Here is a 22239-nt window from a genome sequence, read left to right as displayed (position 1 = left end):
TGGGCTAAATTCCACCACAGGGACATTATCAGAGCTCCAAAACAATGAGCCTCCTTTGACATCCTCCTTTTTCTGAATGTGCATGTGTGAGAACAGACAAACCCATCTTGATGTTATGAGGAAGAGACGACAGATTCCTCCTGCAGGTTCCTCTCATGCCTGACCTCACAGCCTTGCCTTTGTCCTGCAGCTCTGAGCATTGCATCCCCGTTTGACAGCATCTACCTTGGCTTGCACAACTACAACTGTGCCCTGGCCTGCATTGCCATCGGGGGCATGTTCTACGCCCTGACCTGGCAGACACATTTGCTCTCACTTGCCTGTGGTGAGTATCTTTTACATAAAGGGAAGGCAAAAATTTGTGCAGGTGGGCAGCTTATGAGGAGCTGTCTTGGTTTGGAAAGACAGGTGTCCTCTAAGGAAGGCTGAAATTGAAATGGAAAATGGAAACCCCCTCCTTCCAAATTATTATAATTTTGAAATTAAAGGGCTCTCAGGCAAAGATATGGGAGCAGGAATAACAGTTATTTATTAGGAAAAAATTAAAATTAAAAAAAATTAAAACGCAGTAATACAAAATGACACTGATAGAGTCAAAACAGGCCCTGACACCCTGTGGGTCAGGGTGGTGGCAGCAGTTCCATTAAATGGTGGCTGCAACCCTCCTGCAGTGCCAGCTGTGGTTCTCTGGAGCAGGGATCCTGGAGAAGGGTGGAGTTTTCCTCTGAAGCTCCAGTGGTGGGGCCTGATCTTGTTCTGGGAATCCAGCAAAGAAAGCTGCTCCTCTGGGAATGCAGTGGGAAAAGGCTGCTGTGGTGTTTCCAAAAGTCAGACTCTATCCAGGCAGGAATGCTTGGCTCCTCCCCCTGGGTGGAGCATCTCCCCATGGCATGATGGAATTTTCTCATGCAGTGACATTCACTGGCCCATGAACAGAAGATATCTCCAGGAGGGAGGATTGGTTGTAGAAGAGATTAAAAAAACCCTGCCCCATCTGTTTTAACAGGTGGCCCAATTAACAGAAGATAACTGCCTCACCTCTAACAGATGGCAATAGAACACACACCCCCAGACACATCTTGCATTTCCAGCCTAAGCCGGGAGCACAGGTTTAGAGCCAGCCATTACTCTGTCTGTCCCAAAAGTAGGTACTGTGACAAGAGCTGCTTCTCTGGTGGCATCAGCATTGGGTTTGATTGTGCAAGTACAGAGAGAAGAGTGTTAGACCCTGATAATATGGAAACATCTAGAAAGGGTGGAAGCACTGTTTGTGCTTGGAATGAGCACAATTAATCCGTGAGCATGTTTAACCAATTAGCAACTCATCAGACTCATTGAAGTGGCCTTCTGATGATTATATGTATCACTGGGGAAAATGTGTCTAAGAAGGAAGCTGTTGCACCAGGTCAGTTTCAAATCCATCCACCCAAAGACCCCTCATCCAACAGCAGCCAAAACCAGGCACTGTGGGAAGAGTTTAAGAAATTTCCTAGTTAAGACATTCCTGTGAAGATATGCCCAGGCTCCAGTTATCTTTATCTCAGTGTCCTGAGCACAGTTTCTGGGTTTCTCAGTAGATTTTCTTTCCTTTATTTAATCCTTGGGTGCCTGACCTTGCCTCCTGTTCGGCCATCCCTGGCAAACTGGGGCAAAGAGACTCCTTGGCAACTGGTTGTGGTGTGAAGCCACAGGGCAGAGAATTTCTGAAGTCCAGCCCTGCTGGAGAATTTCTGCAATTCTCACTGCATGTGAGTCAGGTTGTGCCAAATAAAAATAAATTTAAAATAAAAGAAATGCCACCATCACTTTGTCTTGACAAAACCATGTTCTTCTCTTACCATCCATCTCTACAGAGCAGATAGGACAAAACAGAGTCACAGAATAATTTGTGTTGGAAAATACCTCCAAGACCATCAATCCAACCATACCCCCAGCACTGCCAAAGCCACCACTGATTCATGTCCCAAACTTCCAAACCACACAGCTGCTAATCCCTCCAGGGATGAGGACTCCACCACTGCCTTGGGCAGCTGTGCCAAGGCTGGACTACCCTTTCTGTAAAGAAATTTTTCCCTAATACTCAACCTAAATCTCCTCTGGTGCAACTTGAGGACATTTTCTCTTGGGACATTTCAACTAACTTGAATTCTAGCAGTGATCCTCACATTAGGTAGCTGGGAGGATATTTTGCTGGACAATTCATATTTTTGAACTTATATTTTTTGACAATTCAAAAATATTTTCCTCATCCTGAGCGCTCTTTGGTCTTCTCTTCTCAGCATTATTTTGTGCCTACTCTGGAGCAGCTCTTGCTAATGCCCTCTCTGTGGTAAGTGTGGGGGGTTGTGTTTTACCTGAGTGTTTTGGTTTGTTTGTTTGTTATTGTTTAATTGCATCTTGATTTGTTCAGATATAATGTTAAGGAAATGCCTCAAAATTCTCCATGTCAGCTTTGACAACACTGAAATGAGAATGTTGCAGCCAGTTGGCAGGTCTTGTACAAACTCTGTGTCAGCTGAACTGTGCCTCTGAAGACTTTATATCTGATAATAAAATTTCAAAGATCTTTGGATCATGTTATCCACAACAGGGTTGTGCACATATATGTGAATTATAGCAACAGCATATATGGTTTGAGATTAAATACTTAGTTGAACATTATCTTTCAGCAATTCCGAATTATCTAAATTTAAATTTTCTTCATTCAAGGCTTTTCTCAAACCCTGCCCACAGATATTACTGAAGTTTGAACTGGGTCTAAGAACTAAAATGAGGAGGAGACTGTTCTCTTAAGTACAAAATTATTATATTTGGACAAATCAAGAAAGAAGTGAAGACTGAAGAAGAAATGTCTGTTTCTTCTTTAAGATCTGAGAGATTAAAGCAAAACAATATTTTAATTAAATTGATTTACTAACTTAAAAGAAAAAAATTTTAGAACTAGCAGCTTCATGCACTGAGCATTCTCATCTGGCATCTTCTCAGTACCATGTGGGTCCCTGCATATGGGATGCTTTAAGCACACCTGCTTTTGGGGGGCATCAGGAAAAAGAACATCCACTTTTTATCCCTGTGATCTTACTTTCGGAAGACCTCAATTCAGGTCCAGAGTAGGGGAACAGAGAGGGCCAAAGGTTGGATGTGATGCTAGTGTCATATTGTCACTGGGGAGAGTGAATATGCGTGAATAATAATATCCATACATATTTTGCAGATCAGAGAGGATAGAATTTAGCTCTTCTGTTAGAGAATTCAGGTGTCCACGTGTGAGCTGGGTGTCTTGCCTTTCATTGCAGTGATCAGAGCTCTGGAGCCTGATTCAGTTGCTTCAATGCTGGTACCAGGTTCCATCCAGCATCAATATTGAAGCTGTGCCTCTGACAGGACTGAGGTCTGCAGTGTCAGATGCTTTGTGCAGCCCCACACACCCCAGCTGAAAAGCAGACCTCTGTGTGGCCAGCTGAATCAGCATTTGGTAGCCACTGTGCCTTCAGGGGAATCAAGGCACTCCCAGCTTCCCAAATGCACGAGTTTAGCCACAGGCAGACAAAAGCACAGAGACCAAAAAGCAGTACCAAAGTAACACATTTTTTGTGTCTGTTCTTTCCCCTGCCAGCTCGGGCTGCCAGTGTGCACCTGGCCTTTCTGCCTCTCCGCGCTCCTCTTCCTGCTGATAGCCTCAGAAAACCCAGCCATCTACAAAATGCCCCTCTGTAAAGTCACCCACCCAGAAGCCAACCGGACCTACTACCTGAGAATGCGGAGAAGGGCCTCGGAGAGCAGGAGGGAGGAGCAGAAGAGAAAGGAGCAGAAACCCTCTGACAACTCAAAAATTAACACCGGGGGCACCCCACTGTGCACCCCCAAGAGCCGCCACGCTCACTGATTGCAGGTACACACAACTCTGCAGCCTGGGGGCAGTTTGGGGGAAGCTTTTCAGACGTCACCCAGGCACAGCACAGCCACAAATACCACTTTTGCCAGCAATCTGCAGGCTGTGGATTCAGCATCCCACACTGGAGAAATCACAGTTTGCCCTTGAGCTAAGCTTTCCAAAAGAGGTAACATAATAACAGCTGCCTTATCAATCTGATTGTTACTGATCGTTAACTAGAAAGTCACCTCTTATCAATAATAATTATAAGAACAGGAAGAAGAACATTAAAGCTGACAAGAGGCTGCATTTAATTTCAGATGTGTAATTTAACAAAATAAATATGCTGAGAAGGCATTGGTGTCTAATAATAATAAATCATATCAGAACTAAGTCAGGAGCTGCACTTCAAATTAAGAGCATGTATATTTGAAAGTGAAATAAAAAGGCTGTTCTCTTCCTTTCTTGTGTGCCATCAATGTCTAACCCATTTAATACCACTTAACAGCTACAAGATACACAGGTAAATATTCTTATAGAGCATGTCCTGTAGCATTTTTGGTGCCATCTCCTGTCTCCTCATTAAGTGCCAAGGCAATGAATATATATGCTTTAATCAGACTAGAAGAATGAATAGCTAGCAATGATCAAACATTCTTCTTTTCCTTGAATATTTTTTTTGTCTTGCAAATTGAAGATCTCTCTCTCCTACTGATTGCAGGATAGCAAGTTTGAATCCCTACACAAATCCAGTGGGAAATAAAAAAACTTCATGCAAAGAATGGGATAAACATTTACTGCTGCTTAGAGTTCTTTCTCTCCTTTTCATAGAGGAGCAGATCCTTTCCGTTAGACCATGAGAAATTAACAAGTCAAATGTTACCACTGCCACTTTATGCCACCTCAGAGTCCTTACAACAGGGAAGCTCCAACTGCCCTAAGGAGGATTTTCTCAGGAACCTTTCCCAAAACTTCTGTGAAGAAAGCCTGACAGAAAGCCTTCCTCACTCTAGAGTTGTTCTACAAGGTCAGTTTAAAATCATAGACTCAAGGGATGTGAAGATTTAAAATCCAAAGGAACTATGCAGCCACAAACACTCAGATCAGACACTGTCCTCTCTGCCTCACAATGTGGGGTTGTTTTGCAGACTCATGTGAGTATTTTTGAACCAGTGGGATGCCAGCTCCAAAAACCACTTTTTAAAAAGGTGAGCCTGCGTGGTGCTCATGTGATTATTTATGCCTTAATCACCAAAAATCCAGCAGCACCAGTGTCTGCCACCCCTCTAAATGTCCCCTAGAAACAGCAACCAAGAATAAATTCATCCTGGGAGACAAAAGCATGGTGTTGTTTATGTTCAGATGTTTGGGTTTTTTTTAACAGGGGAAGCCATTCCAGAAATTCTGGTAAAATTTAGGTCTTACTTCCTCCCCTTTTTGCCAAGACATCCTTTGAGCCATAATATCAGCAAACTAGTGCCAGCACCAAAAACTGTCTCCCATGGTCACTGCAAACTGCAACGTCAGGGATATGCCCCTGTTCCTGCTGCTGTAGAGACAAAGAGAGGCAGAATAATACAAGAGACGACGCACAAATATCTGAAGACCTTTTCTCTACAGCAGTCAATGAAATATGAAGCACACAGAAACTAGGAGAGCTTATTCATGAACAGTTTAATTTAGCTCATGAACGGTGTTAGAGAAACATCTGAACGGTAGAAATGCAAAATTACTGGAAAAAATACTACAAAATAATTCTAGTATCATATATGTGAAAAAAAAAACCCCACAACTGCAGTTAGTTATGCCCAGCATTGCCTTAGCGCTCTCTCTTGTTCCCCCTTTTCGTCCCAGCTAGCTCTGTGAGGGGGGGGGGAGCGCTGGCAACTTCCGTGTTTTCCGGCGAACCCTCGTGGGTATCTGCCGGTGCTGCGTGGGTCTGGGAGCGAGGCGAGTCCCGAGGCGAATAAAAGGAGAGAGACTTTTTCCCCCGCGGGCGATATCTCGGTTTATTACGGCTTGGTTGGGGAGGAAAAAACCGAGAAGCTGCTGCGTGCTAAGTTCGAGTTTGTCCGTGCCGCCTGGCCGATTCGGGGGCGGGGCGGCGCGCTCCGACGCTGGCTGCGATCCAAGAGAGGCGGCGTGCAGAGCCGCGGCGCTGCTGCCGGCACGTGCAGGAGCCGCGGCGACCGCGGCAGCGGCGGCGGTTCGGCTGCGGCAGTCAGGGGCCGGGCGAGAGAGAGAGCCGCGGCGGCACGCAGGGATCCGGCGGGAGAAGAGGCGGCGGGCCGGGCAGCAGCAGCGAACAGGGGCCAGGCGGGAGAAAAAGCACCGGGGCGTCCCCAACCCGTTCTATAAGTACTCGATAGGGGAAACCCGGGGCGGCCAATGAGATAATGCCACGGGGGGACTAGGGATAGTGGGGTGCAGGGGTCCAATGGGAGATGGACAGATGGAAGGGTGCCCGGTCGTCTCTCGACCCCGCCGTGTGGCTGACAGATGGTCTGAGGGACGTAAACAGAATGACTCGGCACTTCCTCGGGAAGGCAGACCGCGGGGGGAAATGGGAGAACCCGGGAGGTCGTTACAGAGCGCGGGGGGATACATGGAATGACCTTATACATAATAGAACATATAATAACACAATTCCACAACTCCCTCTTCTGTTTTTCAAAAGAAAAGAACGGAAAATAACTTAAATGGGAGGTTTTACAGTCCTTTTTCCCATCGTTGAACCTAATGTCTGCTCGGTTCTTCTCTGGCTGTCTGTGTTGAGCAGATGTCAGCTCTGATGGGGCGGTGAAGACTGCGTGGTCAATGTGCACGGTGGAATTGATGACCTTTAAACCTTTAAACATTACTAAAACTCATAATAAGAACAATGAATGTTAACAGCAACATAATTCAGCATTCTGGGGAGGGGAGGTTTAAATCAAAAGGGAAAGGTGAGTCCAGGGAACTGTATGGTGAAAGGGAAGGCTCTGAAAGAGAAGGTGCTGAGTCAAAAAGGAAGGGGGGAGACTTTCTCCGTCTGCGGAGGGCTGCATGCTTCACCTGAGGATCCTTTTTCTTATCAGTCTGGTGTTTGGGGACATATGGCCGGACAAATTTGGATGGGACCCATCTCAGTCCTGAGGGCGTGGACACGCAAGCGTATCCCCATCCCCAGGTAACTAACTCATGGGGCCCTTCCAGCTGCCAAGTCTCTGGATTTTTGATGATAACTGGTGGTTTTTCCCTAACCTTGCTCAGCTCGTGGTTGTTAAAGTGCCTGGTGACTGGTGGGTTGAGATTTTCAAAAGAACAATCCAGGAAATTCAGTGTAAAGAGGGCACGCGCGAGCCGAACTTGGGGGAACTCCACCTTCATAGTTGGTGTTTGCTGTTTCAGCATGCGTTTGAGACTCTGATGAGTCCGTTCCACCACTGCTTGACCTGTCGGGGAATATGCGATGCCAGTTTTGTGCTCTATTCCCCATTGCTGCAGGAAGCTGGCAAATCCCTTGGATGTGTACCCGGGGGCATTATCTGTTTTTATCAATTTAGGGACGCCCAGCATAGCGAAGGCCTGTATCAGATGCTTTTCAATGTCTTTGGCCTTCTCCCCTGCATGGGCAGAAGCAAAGACTGCCCCAGAGAAAGTGTCCACGGAGACATGGACGTACTTCATCCTCCCAAAGGAATGGATGTGAGTAACGTCCATCTGCCATACCTCGCAGGACTTCAGACCCCTAGGGTTTGCCCCTGAGCTCACCGATGGTAGGGTGAGCGACTTGCAGGACGGGCAGGTGGCCACAATGGCTCTGGCTTGGTCATGAGTGAGGTGGAACTGCCGGACCAGCCCGGGCGCATTCTGGTGGTAAAACTGGTGGCTGATCTTAGCCTGCTGGAACTTATCTGGGAGCGGAGCTACCTGAGCCGCGGCGGCAGCGAGAGAATCGGCACGCCGATTACCCTCTGCCAAAAACCCTGGCAAGTTGGTATGTGACCTGATATGCATCACATAAAAGGGTTGCTCTCGGTGGGAGACTAACTTAATCAGTTTCGAGAGCAACTTGTGCAGGGCTTCGTTGGACACACCCTGCAGGACAGCATCCTGCACTCTAGACACTACACCAGCCACATATGCCGAATCAGTTACCAAATTAAAAGGTTCAGAGAATCGCTCAAAGGCCCTGACGACGGCAGCCAACTCAGCTATTTGAGGGGAGCCTTCCACCTCCACAATGTCTGTCTCCCACTGCTGCGTCTGGGGGTCTTTCCAAGTTATTACAGACTTGTGAGAACTCCCGGACGCGTCTGTAAAAACTGTCAAGGCTTTGAGTGGCTTTTTGCTCTGAATTTGTTTGATGGACAATGCAAATTGAATTTCTGATTCAAAAATTTTGTGGGCTGGTCTCAAAACTGAAATTTTGCCTGTGTAGCTGTCTAGAGAGAACTGCAGGGATTCATTTTCCTGTAACAGATGTTCTAGCATGGCCTTGGTGAATTGGCCTGATTCCAATTTGATGGGAATGTGAATGCATTCAAAGTCACATCCAGCTAACTCTCTGATCCGAGCTCTTGCTTTGCGGATCAGTTCCGCTACTAACTCCTGTGGCCTTGTCATTCTCTTGGACCGATGGTGACTTAGGAAGACCCATTCTATGATGGAGAGTGGGTCCCTTCGGTCTTGGTCCTTGCCCTTCCTTGGGGTGTCTGTCCATTGCAATATCACACCATGGAGGTGTGGCAGTCTGCCCAATATGATGAATTTAAAGGGCAGGTCCGGATCGTACTGGTGGGCCTGTCTGGCAGACATTGTCTCCTGGACCCTAATCAAAGCTGCTTGGGCCTCTGGGGTGAGTTCCCTGGGAGAACTCGGCTCCTCCCCCCTTTCAATAAATCGAAAAGAGGGGCTAGGTCTCTGTTGGTAATGCCTAGCCATGGCCTCACCCAGTTCAAAGAACCGCACAGCTGCTGGACGTCTGCTAGGGTCCGAATTTTGTTTTTGATGGCCAATTTTTGCGGAGTAATAGTCCGCTTGGTAATTTCCAAGCCCAGGTACTTCCAGGGTGGCATCTTTTGAATCTTATCTTCTCGCAGCTCGAACCCTGCAGCAACCAAGGCATCGGTTGTCAGGTTAAGCGCGTGTGTAAGGAGATCGTCATTGGGAGCACAAATCAAGATATCATCCATATAATGTTGGATGATCACGCCCTCGGTGGCTGTACGGACTGGGGTCAGCAATGAAGCTACGTACCGCTGGCAGATGGTGGGCGAGCACTTGAGGCCCTGTGGCAATACTCGCCAATGGTAGCGCTCCATTGGGGCTTCTCGGTTAAGGGACGGAACCGAGAAGGCAAAACGTGGTGCATCGTCTGGGTGGAGGGGGATATGAAAGAAGCAATTTTTGATGTCAATCACAGCCAATTCCCAATCTTTGGGTAACATTGTGGGGGACGGCATCCCTGGTTGGAGTGGACCCATATTTTCGATCACATTGTTGATGGCACGAAGGTCGTGGAGCAACCGCCATTCGTCTTTGCCTGGTTTTTTCAGGACAAAGACGGGGGAATTCCAAGGAGATGTTGTTTCTTGGATATGTCCCTTGGCAAGTTGTTCTGCAACGAGTTCTTGGAGCGCTTTTAATTTTTGTTTATTGAGCGGCCACTGCTCTACCCAGATTGGAACATCAGAGAGCCAATTCAACTTTTGGGTAGGACGCTCCTCAGTGACCGCTGCCCGAAAAACCTGGGGGGTAGGAATGGTCAATGAGACCCCCCACTGGGCCATCAGGTCCCTTCCCCACAGGGGATCCGTGTAATCCAGAACAAACGGACGCAGGTAAGCTGTCTGTCTGTTTGGCCCCTCAAATTTGATGATGTTTTTTGACTGTTTTGCCAATTGTGCCCCTCCGACACCTTGAATGTGTCCAGCCACGTCCTGCAACTCCCAACGTGACGGCCAATCCCGCGAGGGAATGACTGTGACGTCTGCCCCTGTGTCCAAGAGGCCGTTAAGCCACTTGTGCTCACCGCCATTCCACATGTAACACTCAATTTTGGGTCTATCCTTCCCAATTACCTGGGCCTGACACACCTCGTAGATCTGCTTTGCGGATTTCCTCCACAGGTCTTCTGGGTATACAGGGGCCCCAGATACAGGTATGGCCTGGGCGATGATTTGCCCTTTGGGAAGGTAGACTGGCGGGTGAGCACAGTGCAGCCACAGCACCAGATGTTTAGGGTTTGCAGGTGTCAAATTGGGTGCGATAGTGATGTCGAGTGGCGTGTATTTTGTGTCCCCAAGGACGATGTACTTACTGTGGAGTTTTCTCCAGGTCCCTGGGTCTTGTGTGTCCACTGTGACAAAGTGCCAATTGCTGTCCCTGAGCAGTAGGGGTTCGGTTAGGGCCAACCTGTATGGAGAGAAGTTGGACTGGGTGTTAAGGATGGGCCTGGGATGGTCGGGGTCCCGACCAAGCCATGCCTGTGAGATGAAATTCCCAACTCCTCCCACGCAGGCTGGTTCACCAGCTCTTGTTCCCCTATTGTGCACTCCAGAAATGTCGTGTTTGGTATTATAGTTATTGTCCTCAGGTGGGTATGCTAATGTGTTGTCTCTCCTGCCCCCTGATGTTATCTTTCCCACCAAATTTGTGTCCTCACGCAGGGAGGGACTGCGCTGGGAAATCAGTTTTTTGGATGTCCCCCTGAGTTGGAGGCACCTTGCCCTTGCTGCTGTTTTTTAAAGCGCAAGAAGTCCTCTTTGAGGGGGCAGTGAGATGCCCAGTGTCCTTTCTTATTGCACAGGTTGCAGGGCCGTCCTGGATGGTAGCCTTTGGGTGGTGGCCCAGTGAAGCGGCGTGCAGGAGCCGGAGCCGTGGATGGCGTGTGGACTTCGGCGAAGGAGACTCTCCGTGATGGCATTTGGGGTGTCCCCTGAGGGTCTTTTGAAGGCAGGGTGACCCTTCGAGCGCACACATCCAGCATGTCTTGGAGCGTTGGCTCTGGGTCGAGGGGCAGGCTCAGCATCGCCTGTCGGCAGGCCTCGTTGGCATTCTGCAGGGCAATCTGCTTCACCATGCCCTGCCTCAATCCGTCCTCTGGCACCTGCGATTCAGCTGCCCTGTGCAACCTATCTACGAAACTAACGAAAGACTCCTGTGTCTCCTGCTTAATAGAAAAACAGTTAACAACAGGACCACGGGGTTTTAACTTAAGAAATGCTTTTTCTGCCGCATTGGCAGTTGCTGCCAATGCCCCCCTTGGAATCTTTTCAGCCTGTGTTGTTGCCACGTCCCAATCCCCCATCCCGCACAGGTGATCAATGGTTAGCATGCCTCCATTGGTGTCAGAGGAGGTCTCGGCTTTTGCCCAAAGTTGCGGTAATGCATCCCGTACCTCCCGCCTCCATGCAGATTCCCATACCAAAAACTCAGCTTGAGTAAGCAAGCACAAAAACAGAGCGCGAATGTCAGCAGGGACGTACTCGTTGGAGGAAAGTGTGACTTTTAAAAGTCCCCGAAAGTATTCACTTTCCCGACCAAAGTCTTTTTGGGCTTTGCAAACATCTCTAATTACAGCCTGTGGGATAGGGGTCCACTGTGCCAAGGGTCTGCCCCTCTGCCGCGGGGTGTAGGTGACTGGTGCGGCAGAAAAGGCAAGCAGGGGTTGTGGCAGGTCGCGGCTTCCCCCCTCCCCCCTCCCTCCTCCTCCGCCCCCCCCCCCTCGGGAACCGAGGCGTGGGAACCAGAGGGCGGGTCGCGGGAACGGAGGGCGGAGGCAGGACCAGGGCCAGGGGGTGTGGCTGGTGTTATCTCACCCCTAGGGGCGGGGTCGGAGGGAGGACTGATGAATGATTCATTAGGGGAGGTGCCAGAAGGGGGTGGAGGGGAGGGGTGGGTGGAGAAGTCTCGGGAGTGGGAGGGGTTGGCTGGAGGGCGGAGGGGGTCGTTAGGAGACAAAACACAGAGGGAGGGGGATGGGCATGCCATGCGGTCGCCTCCATCCATGCGGTCCTCTCCATCTTGTGCCCTGGGGCAGGGAAGGGAATCATTTTGGGAAAGGTCCGGGGAAGGTCCTGGGGAGGAATCTGGGGTTTTAAAACTCACAACTTTGCTAAGAGAGGAGGTTTGGGGAGGGGAAGGGTTCAGGGCGATGCCAGCATCGTCCTGCGATGGAGCCTGGGGGTTAACAGAGAGGCCAGAATCTGCCTGCGGCTGGTTTTGCCGGGATGCCTGTTTGAGAATCCCCGGGCTAGGGAGAGAGGGGTAGGAGAAGGTTTTTGGGGGATTTGGGGGGCTTGGGAGGCAGCGTTCGCCCTGCGGTGGCTCTGGCTTCCCTTCGCAGTTATCTTTAACAATATTCTTCAATTGGATTGCCAGGTGGATAAAAATTGAGAGGGACTGATCCTCCTTTTGGGCAATTTCTTTTTCGACTCGGTCCCAGAATTGGACTTGGTACAAATTTTCCTGCGACAGGTCCTGGAAAGACTGCAGAAGCCACCGTGCAAAACGCTTCACGTCTGATTTTTTACATTTCTTCCCTCCCTCCACTAAAATTCCTAGGGTTTGAACATAAATTCTCTCCTGTGACACAGACATTTTTGCACCCATTATGTCGATGTTAAGGCGTGTCACAACCCTCGCGGCTGGTAAAATAACAAAAGAAAAAAAAGACGCCTGTCGGAGACTGGGAAGCCCTCCCTTACACTCCCTGAAGCGGGAGACAAAATGTGGGCTCTTACGCCCTCTTGTGGGGGAAAGAGAAACTCACCCCAAAGGGAGCAAGGCATACCCAGCCCAGGGGGACCCCGGTAACTCACCACGGGTCCGGCGACGTCCGAAGGCGAAACGAAAATTCCAGCTGCGAAGTTTTCGCCGTCGGGGGGCCGAGCTTCGGCGGTGCGAGCCAAAGGTGCCGGCCCCACCCCTCTGGAAGCCCTGGCTCCTTAGAACGGAACCGCAGCTTGCGAGGGTGTTGTAACGTCCACGAGGTAAATCAACGAGCTTTTCGGGGCTCGGTGGTCCTCAGTCCGTGTGCTTGGAGCTCCCAAGCAACACGTTGGGCGCCACAACTGCCTTAGCGCTCTCTTGTCCCCCCTTTTCATCCCAGCTAGCTCTGTGAGGGGGGGGGGAGCGCTGGCAACTTCCGTGTTTTCCGGCGAACCCTCGCGGGTGTCGGCCGGTGCTGCGTGGGTCTGGGAGCGAGGCGAGTCCCGAGGCGAATAAAAGGAGAGAGACTTTTTCCCCCGCGGGCGATATCTCGGTTTATTATGGCTTGGTTGGGGAGGAAAAAACCGAGAAGCTGCTGCGTGCTAAGTTCGAGTTTGTCCGTGCCGCCTGGCCGATTCGGGGGCGGGGCGGCGCGCTCCGACGCTGGCTGCGATCCAAGAGAGGCGGCGTGCAGAGCCGCGGCGCTGCTGCCGGCACGTGCGGGAGCCGCGGCGACCGCGGCAGCGGCGGCGGTTGCGGCAGGGGCCGGGCGAGAGAGAGAGCCACGGCAGCACGCAGGGATCCGGCGGGAGAAGAGGCGGCGGGCCGGGCAGCAGCAGCGAACAGGGGCCAGGCGGGAGAAAAAGCACCGGGGCGTCCCCAACCCGTTCTATAAGTACTCGATAGGGGAAACCCGGGGCGGCCAATGAGATAATGCCACGGGGGGACTAGGGATAGTGGGGTGCAGGGGTCCAATGGGAGATGGACAGATGGAAGGGTGCCAGGTCGTCTCTCGACCCCGCCGCGTGGCTGACAGATGGTCTGAGGGACGTAAATAGAATGACTCGGCACTTCCTCGGGAAGGCAGACCGCGGGGGGAAATGGGAGAACCCAGGAGGTCGTTACAGAGCGCGGGGGGATACATGGAATGACCTTATACATAATAGAACATATAATAACACAATTCCACACAGCATATTGTATGTTTTCCTAAAAATAACAGTGAAGCCTAGGCACAATGTGGCTATTGGAAAAGATTTGTCATGTAAGTGCCACTGCAGGCATTAATTCCTCAACCACAAGAAAATCCATCCTGAAATCAATTAGTAAAGCAATTTCTGGAGTTGAAGCCTTCCATTAAAAATAGAGGATAAACAGCTTTTTTAAGTCTCTAGCTAATCAAAAGATTTGAGTAACTATAGCTGGCACTAATAATTCTTGAAAACAGGCAAGACAAATCAAGTGTCTCCTGCAAGGGAACTGCAGACAATAAAAGCACTAACTGAAGCTATCAGTGGTAGCCCAGCAGTCTGATACCTAGAGAGTTCTATAAAAATTTTCATTAAAAAAGAAAAATGTACCGTTTTCAGTGGGACTAATAATTTTGCGACAGCTCCCAGAGATCTAACATAAAACAAGTATGACCATTAAAGGAGAAAAAAAAGGTCTCTTCTACAGTTAGAGCCATCACTCCACCCAGCTCGCCTCCTCCTTAAGTAGCATGAAATAAATGTTCCTGTACAAACCAACACTTGGCCTAGCCATAGCACATGAAAAAAACCAACCTTCTAAAAATTTGGTTTAAAAAATTAAAAAGCAGAAAAGAATTAGCAAAGTGAAGGAATTGCAAGAGAGACAGTGAATTAAAACAATTCTGTTATAAGTGCAACTCAAAGTAAAAAATAGTATACACACTATGCAGTTCCATTTATTGCTTCAAATATTATTTTTATTACTCTTACATTTGCTCCATACCCCCTAAAAGAAAAATAAAAAGGCAACTTTGCTCTTTGAGAGGAGGTTCTCAACTCTTCTCCCATAGACATAGGTGCCTCATACAGAAAAACTGGGGCAAGCCCTTTAGATGTCTTAGCTTGGGTATTGGTGGCTCCAGGATGAGCTACCTGGTAATGACTCCTCATGAATAATTAGCAAAGCTGCACGGAGGGAATGTGGAGGGAAGGGATTTGCTTTCCCAGCGGACATTTGTAGCAGACGTCAGAGCCACGCTGACACCTGCACTGGAGCATCCTCGTTGCTGGAGTTTCTCTCCTGATTCACAGAAGCACAGAATCCTTTAGACTGTAGAAGCCCTATAAGATCCTCAAGTCCAACCATTCTCCCAGCACTGCTAAACTTGCCATTAACCCATGTCCCCAACTGCCACATCCACACAGCGTTTAAATCTTCCAGGAATGGGGGCTCCATCACTGCCTTGGGCAGCCTGTCAGTGTTTGGCAGCCCTTCCCATAATGATTTTTTTTCTTGTTCTCCACTCTAAAATTGGTTTCCATCATCTGATCTTCTTTGAGACCTAATCACCTCCTCACAGGGGTCAAGAGCTGATGGGAAGAGCAGCACAGAGGGAGACTACAACAGGATGGGATGACACCAGGGAAGTGCAGCCCTGGAAAACCCAGTGCTGTGCTTCCAAACAGTGATGGGGAGAAGTGGCTGCAGCACTGCATGGCACTCACAGGCCACACAAAGCACAGTGGGTTAAAGCCTGATGGAGAGGCTTCCCTGTTGGACTCTACTCTCATGCAACCAGAGCTGCTTTGCAGCAGAGTCTGGGCCCTACTCCCTGTTCCATTCAACATTGCTGTGAACTTAAAATAAAGATTGTCCTTTTTTTCAGCCCTTCTGTGATGTGACACCTCTTCTTCCCAGACCTACACTGATTCAGGAGCCTGAAATCATCAGATACAGGGAGAGAGTATGCATCTCTCCCCAGCACCTAGGCTGCTGGCACAGGGAGCCAGCCAGCATCCCAGCAGGCACCAAAAAATACCAGGAAGAGCTCTCTGTTCCAGAAGGGCAGTCATGCAACAACGGGGCCTTCCTACAAGCTGAAAAACTCAAAACTTCAAAACTTCTCGGAATAAGAATTCCTAAAAATGTCCAGCTAATGGGGAGTTGCTCTGTGCTCTGTCCATGCCAGATATCGCCAGTCTGTAATGACAGACATATTGCCCAACACTGCAGAATGATTTAGGTTTTCTGCAGATCCCATTTGCCAGGGTTGCAGAAAATCACCTCTCTGAGGGGGAAACCTGTTTGCTGAGTGCTGTTCCCTCACTCCCTCTTCCTCTGCATTGATTTTAATTTGGGAGATGGAAGTAGCTCAAAAGAAAACAAGCCCTTGATTGCAGTTGATTTTAGAGTCCTCAGGTGGTCTTTTACAAACTCCTACAGCTGTTGCCACAGCTGGAATTCACACATCCCAGTGGTGGGATAAGACATGGGATGGCTCTGTCGGAAGGAAAGGTTTCTCCCACCATGTTCTGCCTGGTAATGAGTTTGGGTATCTCTGACTTCTCATTCAGCAGCTCCTGAGTGCACTCAGTAACCTCTGTGCATTCAAGAGCTTAAAGTCTCATGGAACTGCATCCTCACATCCACCTTCAGGGGTAGCTTTTTGCATGGACAGTTCAGGCAGACACAAATCCCAAAATGTGCATCTTCACACAGCACAGCAGGGTTGAAACACCAAGTACGTGCAGAAGCACTTCCAAAAACATCCAACTACATCACCACACAAAATGCACAGTTGTTAGAGATGTTTAGCACATACCAGCCCCTGCAAATTAAACTGTGCTGTGCACTGAAGTGCAAAAGGCAAAGGCAGGGAGACAGAGGCATCCTTGACCTGTGCAGCTTAGGATGGAATCTATTTCCCCCAGCACACCCTGTCCTGTACCTGACAGTGCTTTTCCACACTTCCCTCATTTCAACCAAGTGATGACGGGTCTGTTGCTCTGTCTTCCAAAAATCTCTGCTCTGCAGAACCATTCATCCAGAAATCAAGTAGAGATTTCCTGTCTTTGGAGAAAACAAAAAAGTCAGAGGTGATGACAAACTGTCAGCCAGGAATGGTTTCTTGCTGTTGCCAAGTGAGCTTAATTCACTTGTGCAAATTAAATCACATTTATGACATTTTACCTTAGCAGAAACTGAGTTATCCATTAAATACGACTTTTTTTTTCTTTTGCCTATCCCAAAATGTGCAAAACTTTTTTTGCAAATGGATTTATACCTGTTGGTGCCTGTGCATGAAAATGTCACCCTGCAGCACTGCTTGCAAAATCCCGTAACCACCCACAGCCAGAACAACTCTCCTCTATCCATTGCACTGACTATTAATTTTGAGTTGCTGGATGCTAACAATCCTCTTTCTCTTGTTGATCAGTAACCCATGCTATGTACAACATCTTCCACTTCTAGTAGGAACTATTTGACAAGAAGGTAGTAAACACTGGGATTTATAGACTGAAAGAGTTTCTTGACGGAAAAATTATAGTTTTCTGCTCTTTGTTAAGGCGTAACACATACATCTCCTAAAACAAATAGGTTTGTGAGAATTAATTATTTCCTTGGGAGCAGCCATATCCTGGGTGAGACTCATAGCCCTACCATCAGGGCAAGGGAAGCAGAAAGGGCAGGGAAGGCTGTTTAGCTGAGAGTAGATGCAGGGAAGTGAACTGATTCTCCAATTGCAAAAGTAAATGAAGAAGCAGAGAATCACTTAGCCTTGTGTCATAAAAAGAGGCAAGTCACGCCAGCTATGTTATTTCTAACAGGATCCTGCTGCCTTGAGGTAGGTTTAGAAAAAGAGCCTTTTTGAATTTGGGCTTTTCCTTGGAGCCAGGAGAACAGGAGAGGGGTTTGAAGCTGAAACTTAAAATTATTTGAGTTTCAATTTCCCATCTTTACTGAAATATAGCAATACAGTCAACCTCAGGCTTCCAAATCCCTCAGTATTTCAGACTGTTTCAATACAACAGTTGGACTCAATCATCTCCAGGGTCTTCTCTGAGCAGCTATTCTATAATGCTGTGATTCTAATGTAGATGATCCAGTCTGCCATGCTAGAGATGACCAGAAAAGCAAACAGTCTTGAGGTTCAGACCCAGGCATGGACCAGGGAGCTTTTCTCCCTCCCAGCTCCTGAGTCCCAGGACTTGCTACTCAATCTCATCACCACATCCAGCCAGACCAGCCTGGAGAAATGTCCACTGCTCCAGGAAAAATGATCCAGCTGACTGGAAAAAGGGAAGGGGACACAAAACCAAACAAGGGGAACCAGCCAGAACAACACGCTGGGCTTTTCTTTGACCTGTATTTCACAGGGTTTCATGACACACATGACTGTCTGGTCCTTCCTGTAGCCTCAGACATATTTCCTGAGCTATACACCATGGGGATCTTGACGTTGGTGAATGGGATGGTTCCAGAGAACAGCTCCTCATCACCAAGCTGCTAAACCACCACTGCAGTCTTTGGCATGTGGTGGCCTTGGCTAACTAGTGCCTTTCCAAACAATTCTCCCCTCCCACTAGCAGCAATGTTTTGAACAAACTCCTTGAAAAACTTGCAGCTGAAATAGAGAAGTTGTTTTCTACCCCAGCACTCAGAGCACCAGCCTGCAGGAGGAGAGTCTGCACCTCTCTCTGAAGTTGCCACTCATTTTGCCATGACAGAGCAGAGCTTTTTTACACAGCTGTAAGATAACTGCAACCTGCTCTTCATACATTCCTGCCCCACTCCTATCCCAGGATACAGAAACTGCTACTCCTAATCAATAAGTTGCTTTCCAGGTATCACTTATGCACTCTTGAAGCTGCCCCATGGACTGAGAAGGTGAGTTATGAGAGCATATCAAGGTGGACAGAAAGGACAGTGGGGCTCCAGAGCAGGTACGAAGAGGAGGGAAGCAATGCGCATGCAGTAGCAGAACTGGTAATTTTGGGAGCATATATCATTAAGAGCAGTGCACAAAGCACAGAGAGAGCACAAAGAGTTTGGACTGTGCCAGGGCAAGGCAACCGCTGTTTGTGAGGCCTCTGAAACTGGAGAGCTGAGTATTTGCTGCGATTCCCACAGCTGCACGTGGCTGTGCTGGAGTCACACCAGGAGAGGGAGACGGACACTGGAGCAGAGCACGGTCTGTACCCAGCCCCATCGCACTGCCACGGAGGGGAATGTCGAACAGCAGCTTTCTTTAGAGAATTTTTACAGGCCAAAGTGCAGGGATAGAAGCTTCCCATACCAGCTCAGCTGTTGGCCCACTCTGTATAAACTCAAAACTATTTCTCTTAGCAAACAAGCCCAAGATTGTGAAAGACCCTGTGGTGCTCTGTGCTGAAACAGATCTTTCCACTCTCTGCTCCCTCATAAAAACAAAATGATGAAAAGCAAAGTGGCCACAGATGGTGATGGGGGCTGACTGCTCCTGCAGGAGCCCTTCCTGTGGGACAGGACAGACCATAGCTAGCCAGAGGAGCTATGTTCTTAGCCAGGACACAAGCTCTCTCTCATTCCTGCCATATTTCCATTACCACTGCCAGCTCACCACACACCTCCAGAAGAACCACAGACTGGCAGTACTTCTGCAACTGAAACATTAGGTTTGGTCACAGTCAGCCCAGGTGAGCTGCAAAAGTCCCTTACCTCACTGTAGCAAATTTGGAACATCATCTCATTTCAACACTCTGTCCCATAACATCTTCACAGGCAAGTTAATGAAGTATGGGTTAAATAAATGTGAAGCAAATTGGATTTAAAATTGGCTGAATGGTTGGGCTCAAAGCGTTATAATCAGTGGCACAAATCACATGTAGAGGCCAGTCATTAGTGGTGTTAGCCCAGCATAATAAGTTTAACTTCTTCATTAATGACCCGAATGTTGGAGCAGGGTGCACCCTCAGCAAATTTGGGGACGGCACAAAACTGGAAGTAGTGTTGGATATACCAGAGGGTTGTGTTGGCATCCAGAGTGTCCTCAGCAGGATGGAAAAAATGGACTGACAAGAACCCCTTGAAGTTCCAGAAGAAGTGCAGAGTCCTGCACCTGGGGAGGAACAATTCCATCCCTACATGCTGGTGGCCCTCCAGCTGGAAAGCAGTGTGGCAGAAGAGGCCTGGAAGGTCCTGGTGGTCACCAAGTGACCACAGTAGAGCAACGTATCCTTGCAGCAAGAAAGCCAACATCTCTGTGGGCTGCATTAGGAGGAATGCTGTCAGCATTTCCAGGAAGGGATCCCCCCCCTTTCTCTCACAAACACTGGTCACATATCACATATCCACACCCCATTCTAGCAAAAGCAGACCAGGACTTGGGGTTTAGCAACCTGCAAAGCTCCATACATGGATTTACACAATTTTAAAGCACTTGTTGGAGTCCAAGAGCTGATGCTGCTCCCCCAGCAGACCTATTCCCATCAGTAAAACCCGAGTCAAGGAGCACAGCCAAAAACAGCAGTAAAAGCCAATCTGCTACCAAGTGGTTTTAATGCACCTCTTCAAGGCCACTTAGGCTTGAGAAAGGAGTGAAGCCAAAGTGTGTGAAGCTGAATTAGGGCCATTAGAATCTTTCCTGGCACAGCTGACCAGTTCAAACTTTGTACCCAGCTGATGCAGCCGGAGAGCTCCTGCTGGGCGAGCTAAGCCAGTCAGGGATCATTCAGCATTTTTCTGGTGCTGTGTCTGGTTGAGATCCAGTGACCAACCCCTGTTCTGACTGCGTCAAGCACTGGGCTTTGTCCAAGGGATCTTCTCAGAGACACCCTCCCAGGCAGCACAGAAGAAGAAACAACAAGCATTTTCAACAACGAAAAGCTGATGAGGTAAGTCACAGATTTAGACATCCTAAATGACACAGAGCTTAGCTGTCAGACACCAGCACCAGCTGCCTTGTCCTCAGCACCAAGTGATGCTTTTTCACACATGCCTAAAATCAAGAGGCAACTCTAGTCCCCTGTGTTACCTGCATGATCAATTTGCGCACAGTTACCTGGTCACCCACTGGTGGCCCACTCCCAGGCAGGTGGTGACAGCTACATGACAAACCCGTGGCACATCTCAATCCTTTTGCCTAGGGATGGCCATTGCATGTTCAGTTTTCCCACCTTGAACCCCAAAAGATACCTACATTGAGTGACCAGCCTGGAAGTTAGTGCTGGGCACCAGAACTGGCATTGAGTTACACCTGGGAGGTTTTCTATCATTCCCACCTTTCTACACCAATCCTATTCAGGGGGAACCTCAGTCCTCAGGCACCCACGAGGACTTTACCTTGGGCACACAGCTGCAGGCAGGCATTCCTGCATCCACCTCTCCAATAGCTGGCTGCACCCGGGATCCAGTGATCTGTCACATGGCACTGGAGGTCTTCCCTGCTCTGTCTCCATCCCAGAGCAGGCTGCTGCCAGGGACCTCATTCCCACACGGGCATCAGCAGGTGGTGATCCTGTTACTTATTAACCAGCTCTGATAATCCAAACAATGCACCACTCCAAGATATCCATCACTGACCCACCAGCCACTGGCTTTTTTGTGTGTCACTCCAACCTGTCAAATACCTCATTAAGGCACCAGAATCAGACAGAGCAGTGCTGAATCTGGTTCCTTTGTACAAGGACATGTGGTGACAGGACAGGTGGGACTGGCTTCATGCTGAGAGAGAGCAGTTGAGATTAGATGTTATGAGGAGATTGTTCCCTGTGAGGGTGGGGAGCCCTTGGCACAGTCCCTGCCTGTGGCTGCCCCATCCCTGGAAGTGTTCCAGGCTGGGTTGGGCAGGGCTTGGAGCAACCTGGGACAGTGGAAGGTGTCCCTGCACAAGAGGGTGAAACGAGATGGACTCTAAAGTCTGTTCCAACCCAAAATATTCTGGGATTCTGTGACCCTGACATTAACTCAATTGGTCAGAGCATGGTTCTAATATCACCAAGGTTGTGAGTTCATTCCCTGTATGGGCCATTTACTTAAGAGTTGGACCCAATGATTCTTGTGGGTCCTTTCCAACTCAGAATATTCTGTGAATCTGTGATTCCCTAGAGGAAAAAATACCCTACAGCACAACCCAGGAGTGAGCCCTGCCTGCTCCATGTGCTGCACCCCTTTGAGGGAGAGCTGAAAAGATGTTGCTTGAAAAAACTTGAAGCCAGTCCTGGGCATCCCTGAAAAATGAGAGGTGTGAAGATCAAAACTCAGTCTGAACAGACTCCCTGTGAGGCTCTCCCATCCAAATCATCCAATGCATTTCTCTTCTTTGGACATACAAGGATTTATTTCACCAGTCAGAAAGCAAAGGCAGCCAGAGGAAAAATTAATGGTGAAGGGAAAATATGTTAGCTGCACTAGAGTGAAGTAGCTTCCCCTGCAAACTTTTATGTTCTATTGGGTGCAAAGGCATAGGATGACAGTGTCTGGCTCAATCACAAAGGCTGCAGCCTATTTGATCAGAGGAAGACTAGCTCAGATGCCCTCCTCTTAGGGGAGGAAAAAAATCCAGCCTGCTGTTTAAAACATCTCCATCAAAAGAGATGCACCTGAGAGAGTGCAGTGAGAATAACATCCCTCCAACTCATGTGCATGCTGAGGCTGCTGCCACAGGGCTGGGGGAAGTAAAGTCATAAAGCTAGATGGGTTCTGGTTTAACAATAAAC

General features: G+C 48.7%; 2 protein-coding genes across 2 annotated transcripts in view; one reads left to right on the top strand and one right to left on the bottom strand.

The window, feature by feature from the left end:
* LOC121468089 (urea transporter 2) overlaps positions 1-4335 on the top strand; it is a 293033-nt gene extending 288698 nt beyond the window's left edge. The window contains exons 9-11 of the mRNA XM_041711042.2: positions 191-325; positions 2280-2329; positions 3617-4335. Of these exons, the coding sequence (XP_041566976.2) occupies positions 191-325; positions 2280-2329; positions 3617-3886 (455 nt within the window). The 3' untranslated portion in view covers positions 3887-4335. The remainder of the gene's footprint in view (positions 1-190; positions 326-2279; positions 2330-3616) is intronic.
* Positions 4336-14433: 10098 nt separating this feature from the next.
* Positions 14434-22239, bottom strand: part of EPG5 (ectopic P-granules 5 autophagy tethering factor) — a 103600-nt gene continuing 95794 nt past the window's right edge. Inside the window, exon 45 of the mRNA XM_072922758.1 lies at positions 14434-16612. The gene's annotated coding sequence lies outside the window, so the exon portion shown is untranslated. The remainder of the gene's footprint in view (positions 16613-22239) is intronic.

The sequence above is a fragment of the Taeniopygia guttata genome, chromosome Z, assembly GCF_048771995.1.
Source record: "Taeniopygia guttata chromosome Z, bTaeGut7.mat, whole genome shotgun sequence".
In the NCBI taxonomy this organism is placed as follows: Eukaryota; Metazoa; Chordata; class Aves; order Passeriformes; family Estrildidae; genus Taeniopygia; species Taeniopygia guttata.
The sequence above is the reverse complement of the archived record's forward strand: the minus strand, read 5'-3'. Positions and strand labels throughout refer to the sequence as shown.